The sequence below is a fragment of the Papaver somniferum genome, chromosome 5 (assembly GCF_003573695.1).
Source record: "Papaver somniferum cultivar HN1 chromosome 5, ASM357369v1, whole genome shotgun sequence".
Taxonomy (NCBI): Eukaryota; Viridiplantae; Streptophyta; class Magnoliopsida; order Ranunculales; family Papaveraceae; genus Papaver; species Papaver somniferum.
In genome coordinates, this window is record NC_039362.1 from 118,850,355 (window position 1) to 118,859,507 (window position 9,153).

At 44.1% G+C, this 9,153-nt stretch overlaps 1 protein-coding gene across 1 annotated transcript; it reads right to left on the minus strand.

Moving 5' to 3' along the window:
* Positions 1 to 2,369: 2,369 nt before the first annotated feature.
* LOC113279519 lies at positions 2,370 to 3,308 on the minus strand. The gene has a single exon (XM_026528214.1). It carries the CDS (start codon positions 3,306 to 3,308, stop codon positions 2,370 to 2,372), a length of 939 nt encoding a protein of 312 aa, XP_026383999.1.
* Positions 3,309 to 9,153: the final 5,845 nt, after the last annotated feature.

Here is a 9,153-nt window from a genome sequence, read left to right on the forward strand (position 1 = left end):
TTCAATTCCAATCTAAACGAATGGATCATTTTTCGTCCCTTTGGTGTGGTAAAGAATATCCCAAGTCCCGATCCATCTTTGTTCGACGCTCCATCGACGAATACTTCCCAACGTGATGGGCTACTTGCTTCGAGTAAGTCGGCCGGGTCTTCTCGATCTTCTTCCATTCCGGGTATGTCCTCGACCTCATCTTCGTCGTTTAGTGGAAAATCTGCCAAGAAATCTGCCACTACTTGTGCCTTCACTGCTGTCCTCATTTCGTAGAAAACATTGAACTGTTTAATTTGCGCCCCCCATTTGGAGATCCTTCCAGATCGGCCTGCATTGTCCAGTACCGCCTCAATAGGTGATTTTGTGAGCACGCGGATCCGATGGGCTTGGAAATACGTCCTTAGCTTCAGGGTGGCGAAAGCTAGCGCTAGAATCATCTGTTCCATCCTTGTATAATTTTTCTCGGTCGAACTTAATGTTTTGCTGATGAAGTAAACATGCTTTTCCTCGCTCCCTTCATTTCGAACTAAGACTGCACTGATAGCATATGAAGTTGCTCCGAGATATAATGTGAGGACCTCTGATGACTCGGGTCTTTGTAATACTGGAAGACTTGCAAGATGTAGCTTAATATTCTGAAACCCTCCTCACAGGCGTCTGTCCATTTGAATTTCTCTCCCTTTTCAATAGTGCTAAAGAAATCCTTGCATTTGTCGGACGACCGAGATATGAATCGCCCCAATGCTGCTATACTTCCGTTCAGATTTTGTACGTCTTTTATTGTGGCTGGTGACGGCATCTCGAGGATGGCTCTGACTTTCTCGGTATCTGCTTCTATCCCCTTTGGAGTGATGATATATCCCAAAAATTTGCCCGATGTGACCCAAAAATCGCATTTGGTCGGGTTAACTTTCATTTTATATTCTCTCATCGTCCGGAAAATTTTCCGCAGGTCTCGGATGTGATTCTTGGCTAGGCGACTTTTTACTAGCATATCATCGACATAGACCTCGATGGTGTTGTGGATCTGGTCTTCAAACATGTCGCCCACCAACCTCTGATATGTGGCGCCTGCATTTTTTAGCCCAAACGGCATCTTGGTGTAGCAGTATAGGCCCCTTGGTGTGAAGAAGGAGGTGTGTTCTTGATCCTCGGGAGCCAGCGGGATCTGGTTATACCCCGCGTATCCTTCCATCAACGTTAGTGCCTCGTACCCCACTATAGATTCCACCAGTTGATCGATACTCGGGAGAAGGAAACTGTCCTTCGGACAAGCTTTGTTCAGGTCGCTGAAGTCGATGAAGATTCTGACTCCTCTGTTTCTCTTTGGTACCACGACCATGTTAGATATCCACTGCGGGTAGTGCGATTTCCTAATTATTCCCAATTCCTGTAACTTCTTTAGCTCCTTCTCGACGGCCGTCTGTAATTCTGGCGCGACTCGACTCATCTTTTGTTGGACCGGTTTGAAGCTTGGGTCGATCTTTAAATGGTGACAGCATACCTCCGGGTCTATTCCCTCCATATCGTGCACGCTCCATGCGAACGCGTCCATGTTCTCCTTTAGCACCGCCACGAGCTGGTTTATTTTCTCGTCTGATAGTAACGACCCGATCCTCACTATCCTTGGTTCTTCTTCGGTTCCCAAATTAATCTCCCGAGTAGGTTCTACGGCCGAGAAGTTTGGTTTTGGTTCCTTCATCGGTGTCGTCTCCTTTAATTGCTATGAAGGTTCTCTTCCTTGTGTTTCGTATGCCATGACCGCCTGCGAAATAACTTTTTCCAAGTCCTCTGCCGCTTTGGCTTCTTTAGCCTTGTTCTTCTCTCTTCTTTGTCGTGCTCGCCTCTCCTCATTTATTTGGGCATCGACTTGCATGCACTGTCGGGCTGCCTTGTGAATCGTCTACGACCTCGGCTATTCCCTTGTACGTTGGAAATCGCATCCTTTGATGATAGGCTGAGGACACTCCTTTGATTACAGCGATCCACGGTCTCCCGATAATATCTTCATAGGGCGAGGCGACATCGACCACACATAATGTAGTCAATGTGTCTAGGTAACCACCTCTGTCTGATACCCTTAGAGTTACTTCGCCTTTTGGGATGTTTACGGTCCCATTAAAGCCGTAGATACGATATGTTGATGGGACGAGTGTATCATCTGATAGCTCCATCCTCTTGAACGTATCGTAGAAGAGTACTTCGACTGAGCTCCCACTATCTACCAGTATCCTTCTTACCCCCCATTCCTCAATCAGCAAAGTGATGACCAAGGGATCATTGTGATCCTGGTCGTTCATTGGGACGTCCTGAGCTGAGAAAATGATAGGTTGCACCATCCAAGGTTCCATCGGCAAAGTCTTTGCTACACTGAAAATTTATTTCCCGTTATGGTCCCTTTTGTGGATTCTAGACATGATCCCAGGGTTCAGATTGTACTCTTGAGTGGCTGAATGCGAAATCGTGTTGACAAGCTGAGTGGATCTGTCGATTCGGACCTGATGGACAGGTGCATCGGGCGTAGCGGTTGCCTGGGATGGGTGTCGGACGAATTGTCTCAGGTAACCATCTCGAATAAGGTGTTGCACGATGTCTTTTACTTCTCGGCAGTTATTTGTAGAGTAGCCTGGATACTGATGATAATGGCAATACTCCTGGTGATCCTTGGTCTCCTCGAACTGTATCCCTCTTGATGCTAGGTATATGATGTCATTCCTTTTTTCGACCTCTTTGAAGATTTCTTCTAGTGGAGCATTCAAAGGGGTGTATGTTCTCGCCTCGTGCCTCGGCCTCTTTCCTTTGGCTACCCATTCCTTCTTCCCATTTCCTCGTGTAGGTGGGCTCGGTCTCTTCTCGGGCCGTCTTTGAACGTCGTCCGATGTCGACTTGGGTGCTGCGCTAGCCTCTTGCACTCCCCTATCCCTTGATTCCTCCTGAATTTCTTCTAGGGCGATGAAATGCTCTTGCATTTTCCTCATTTCTTTCAATGTCTGTGGTTTTTCAGTAAACATGGCTATCCAGATGGGGTCCGACCTCCCTAATGCATTTTCGAACCCGAATATCTGCTGGTCGACTGGTACTTTCCCAATTTCTGTGCACAAATTTCTCCATCGATCGGTCAACGACCTCAGTGGTTCTATAAACCGTCGGGCCAAGGTGAATAACCTGTTGACCCTGGGCCGAGGTCTGTTGTTGTGCATGTAAGTTTCGAGGAAGGCTTCGACTAGAGTCTCATAACTGTCGACTGTTCTTGGTGGGAGATTGTAGAACCACTTCCTTGCCTCGCCTTCCAGGCTTGCCGGGAAGAATTTACACATTACCACCTCATGTTTCTTCCATTGGATTAGGGACATAATGTACATCTTCAAATGCTCAACTGCGTTTCCCGTACCGTCGAACCTAGATGGAAATGTGGGGAGCGTGCACTTGGGTGGGAAGGCCCTTAGTTCTATCTCTTGGGTGAAAGGGGTCCTCTCGGACTCGCTTATGACCTAGGCTAGCTTATCTTCTTCGCCGCTTCCTGACAGCTTCCTTATCTTTTCTTCTAACTCCCTTAGCCTGGCTTCGGTTGCATTGTCGGCCCTTGTGTATCTCTGTTGATGATTCCTCTCGCGCCCTTCGTCTTCTGTTGATGAATCCTTGGGTGGACCGTACCCTCGGATAGGTGGTGTCGGGGGTTGTCCTGATTGGACGGAATTGCTCGGTCCTGTCGTTTGTGGTACTCGCCTGGCTCGTCGTTGGTGACCCGATGTCCCTCGGCTGGAAGACCATCTCGACCTCGACCTCAAGTTCCGTAGATGATAGTTCTCAAACTCTAAAGCTAGGTTCCTCTGCTGAAGATCCCTTAAAGCCGCCTGATGGTATTTTCAATGATGTTGTAGTAAAGAGTTCGTTGAGCCTTGTGAAGGCAATGAATTCTAGACTTAATAGAACTTAAAAATATAGAAAACTTAACTCAAAATTGATTTCAAGTGATTGGAAAATAACCAAGACACTAGAATCCACCATTACACATGAATGATGTCAAATATTTCATAACTCTAATTATCCTTTTAATCCTTTATTTCTTAATCCACAAATAATCAAACATATTCTCAAAAATTAATTGTATCCCCTAAGCATAGATTATCTAACCAAAGCATAACCTATCTAATTGAATCACAACTAATGAAGAAAATTATGTAAACTTTTAAGAACTCTGCAAAAGCAGTGATTCAGTGAATTATAATTAAATATTAGAGAAAATGAAATAGTTACCCATTGTTCATGTGTGAATAGCTTCATCCATTGCCTTGGTTACGAGAGACTTACACGCTCATCATGTTGGAAACACGCTCAAAATTTGATTTCATTTATGCTCAAAGGGTTACAAATGATGAATAAGGGAGAATTATAATAAAAATCGGGTTTGCGACGCTTATAACTGTTGCAAAAACCGTTACAAAGATCCGTTGTTGTTGCATTTTTAAGTCTGCCTGTAAACTGCGACCCACAGAATGAGTTGCTGTCACTGTTCAAAAACGACTGCTGGTGCAGGTCCGTTCTTCGTGTTCTTCAGTTTTGCAACAGCAGAAATGGCAGCTCTGCAAATTTGATTTTTCGCTCTGTGGTGCTCTTTTTCTCTCCCAATCTCTCCGTCTCCCTTCTCTATGATCCCCTCACCCTATATATACTCAACAACAGCAAAATATCACACCATAACTCTCAAAAATTTTCATTAAACTCGGCAGTGAAGAAAAATATTCTGGGAATATTTTCTTCCCTGTTTTAGCTTCTCACGTGTTTCTACAGCTGCAAAATCTCCTCATTTATCTTCTTCACGGTCCAGAGTGTTGCTAGAGTCATCATACACGAGCAGAACACGCATAAATCTTCCAAAACCCGTGAACTATTCTTCTCATGCACGGGCTGCCCTGATTCCTTGTCACGGATTTTCCTGCCAAATTTGATCGAAACAAACACCCATACCAGCTCTTTTATGACATATCACAACTACCCATGAAGTTTCAGCCCTTTAGTCCACCTAGAACATCTTCAAATTTCGATCGAAACATTCTCAGAGAGCTGCCACATTTTTCCCGCCAATTTTTAAGTTTCAAATGAAGAAGATGGTGTCCCCCTAACCAGTTGTGGGGTGCGAATAACAGCTGCCTTTTTGGGGGTTCCCCTTAGTAATTGAGGTGCCCCTTAACCAAATCTGGGCTATGTATAGCAAGTGTCCTCCGGGAGTGTTCCGAGTGATTTTTCGAGCCGATTTTTCCAACAATATTTATTTTCCAAAAATACCTAAAAATACACAAAACACCATAATAAGGACGAAAACGGGTACCAACAATACGAAACATTGAGGACAAATTAGACACATAAATGCGTCTATCACCGCCTATTGCCTTCTTTGACTTACTAGAATTGCGAGTAGCGTTGGATCCGCATTCTCATGGCTAGAGTGACCATTTGGGTGGCCTAAATGAGCAGGGGGTGGCGTCGTCATCATTGGCAGGGGAGGTGGTACTGCAGGGGGTATCTGGGTCGATGCCGCTGGATCGACTCCGATAGTTGTTTCTCGTCCTAACTGTACTCGCCTAAGTCGTTCTTGCTCTCGTCCGAGTGCTTCTTGATACTCAACTTGTCACCTGGTGTTTCGTCTCCGGGCATGCAGGATTAGCGCCTCCTCATCATCTTCTGTGTCTGATGCGGTGAGTCCATCTATTTGATCATCCCTCCTCTGAGTTGAGACGATTCGCTCCAGAGGCGAGGGGTCATCGTCTCGTCCCAGATCGATTTCCTCATCCACAGTCGGCATACCCCTTACAGCTGCTCGTGATTCCTAAGGTGGTGGATGCCCATCACTTCCCTGCCTCGGCCCCGTTACTCCTCCTTGCATGCTACTGCCGGTAATCGTGTGGTTCCTCAGAGTTCTCGCCATCCCTGAAGTGATAGCCATCGGATACAGTATGCTGTAAGTCCGAGAGTCGTTCCTACCTACGTCAGCAGAAACAGACAACACCTTACTTTGACCTGTTTTTGAAAAGTTTCTCTAGTACGTACGGTTTTAAAGGAAAAAGGTGACTGACACCAAAACTAAGTTTCAAAAGTACGATTCCCTCTACTCTATCATGCTGACCTCACCAGTCTGCCCTGTTTTGACTCTAAGTGTTTCTTTTAGACGGGTATCATGCTACGTCGCTTTCAGTACCACGATTCTGCATTAACTACAATTTGTCCTACATTCCCTAGACTCCAAATCATTAACTCCTAGTTCTTTGCGAGTAAAAGATCCAAATTCGTACTTTTTATGAGGTCAGTACACCACATTAAAATTTGGATCAAAACTTATGAACTTCCTTGGAACTACACAGGGATGTCTTCTCTGAATTCCTTGGGTTATTTCGCCGGCGACTGATAATCTCGCCGTGCTATTGTTTTGGCATTTTCACAATCCAACATGGAACCTCAAGCAACTTCAACCACACATCGAAGATGTTATTTGGGAGTTTTAGAGGTATTCTGTTGTTGAACTCGTATGACGAAAACTAAGATTGAAATACGGAGATAAGTGCGAAAACTAATACGAAACGAAGATTGAAACATTTAAACAGACTCGCCTCCGAGCATGGATAGTCGATCTGTTATCAGGATCCTTCCCTGGCCTCGACCAAACGCTAACAACGTTAGCTGGGAGCTCTTGAAGGATTCCCTATCAACTCGACTGCTCGGAATTGACCCAACTGAAAATACTTGCTAGCGACACGACTTCAACAACGAAAACTCAACCATATAAACAAACTTCAAAACTAAACAAACATAAACAGACCTCACCAAACAGAGTTCATCCCATAGCATCAACTAACACACAAGGTGTTCTTAGGAGCTTTTGGACCGTCTCTGTTGGCACACGCAGCCAAGGTATCCGGAGAACTTAGAACTTCCCCTTAGTAGGCGCCAGAATGTAGTGGCATAAAACCACACACTACATCCAATGGTATAGAAGATGAATTAGAACTAAGTAAAGATTCTCAACAAACATAGACACAAAGATATACGTGGTTCGGTATGATTACCTACGTCCACGGGGTGAAAGGATGAATGTTATTATTTCTTTTCTTTGATTACAAGGTGTTCTCTCCTTCTCAAATGGTGTAACTCTCAAACTCTCAAATGTATTGTCTTGTGTCTCTCTCTCTTTCAACCTGCCTCTCTCTCTCGACCAGCCCTTGTATTTATAGGCCAAGGTCGACATACAACAGAATTACAATGTTGGTCACATTGCATCAATTTTAGTTGTTCCCTATCGGACCTGCACTGCTCGCCCGACTTTCTGGTTTGATCGATAGAGTCTTGGTTTTTGATAGTTCTTCACCCGAGGCTGAGTCTTGATCGTCTGGTTAACACGATGTCGCCCTTCTTTCTTCTTGTTCCTTTGTTTGACCATCTTCCTTCGTCTGACCGAGTGTTTTCTGATCGTTCGCCCGACCTGTCAGGAGATAAAGGTCACATCACATCCGACAATTGTTGGGCCATCACGTCCGACCCACGTGATACCTCGCTCTTTGCGTCGTTCGGTTCTATCCTGTGCTTCGCCGCTCTTTTTTCTTTGGTGTATCATAGCTTAGGATCTTGCCACCTAGCCCTGTGGATTATCTACACCTACACTATTGGTGACCCCGGAAATTGATGGTCGAAGTAGCGGTGTCTGCGGGTGACAATGGACGCGGTGAAGTATTGGATGCGGTGCTTGTTAATTGAAGTCCCGCGCTTGCCGATAACGAGTAGAAAAGAGTAAATGGTGACGATGGTGCTGTGAGTAGAAAAAAAGAAAGAAATGGTGACGATGGTGTTGTTTAATTGAAAGGGGTTTTATGATGTTTTGGTGTTTGGTAACCCAAGAATGCTATCACCCGGGGTTGCTATTTGATTTGAAGTATGAAGAATTGCTAAAGACTTTCGGTTTTTGAATGTCTTTGTTGGACGGGTCTTCTATTAGATTGTAACTTCAGCTATAGATAATATGAGATGGTGACATCGGCCCTTCAATTTAGTTGATGATCTGGGCAAGAATGACATAATAGGTACCGTCAGCGGTGTCCGATATGATGAAGACGGTGGTGGAGATAACTAGTGATTTTCAATGGAGGTCTCCGGTGTAGCTAAAATAGGAGATGATGGTGGATATTGGTAAAATTTTCCGATTGGAGTTAGGGGCCGATATTGGTATTTTCCGGGGTGGTGATGGGTCCGATATTGGTATTGAAGATTAGTCCCCAGTGAAGTCGCCAAATGTAAACACCCATAAATTATCATAGGGTAATGTGGAGACTAATCCCAATACACAATATCATTTCCTAGAGAACTCTTTCTCTCTATTCTAAGGTATTCTACTAGCTCTACCTTCTCTCCTCTTGGAAAACCTTCTTTTATAGGAAAAGTTGGCTTAGTGTTGACCTCAAGTGGACAACCTCCTTATAATATGAGCTTTACTATATAACAACATCTCCTTGCTACGGGCACACCCATGATGTGTCATTGGAAATAGTGACCCGGTATTGGTAATGGTAACCTTGGGTTCCCATTACTGTCCTCGGGTTTGGTTAAATTCCCGTGTTTACAGCCCCATGCGTCAAAAACCAAAAGAAATACTTGAACCCCAACGGGAATAAGTTGTTTTACCTTCTGGCTGACTGATTATCCCACTTCAATAGCAAATCTTGTATACTGAAGTTGCAATAGTCAGTCTTTGGCTATATCTGACTCGATTATACCGCTACTAGCTAGTTAGTACTTTAATTTTTGAGTCATATGTAATAAGTCAATAGTCAAAGTCAGTTGAGACAGTAAAAAAATTAACAATATGTTAGTAACTTGTTATCTTGTAACGTCATATATATCTGCTGCCGTGCTACGGCAGACATGACAATTGCATAAGGGGAATTTCGCGTGCCAGAGTGGGGGTTTGAAGTTGGACTAACTTGGCTGTCGAAAGTTACTTTAATTTAAAATTTTCGAACACTCTGATTTCCAATACAGAGCCTAAGATTTCTTATACTCTAAATATAATATAAATAATTTTATATCCACCAATTATAAATATAATATAAATAATTTTTGATATGACATCTTAACGTACTGCAATGACGTTAACATACAGGATGGATAGGGAGGAGA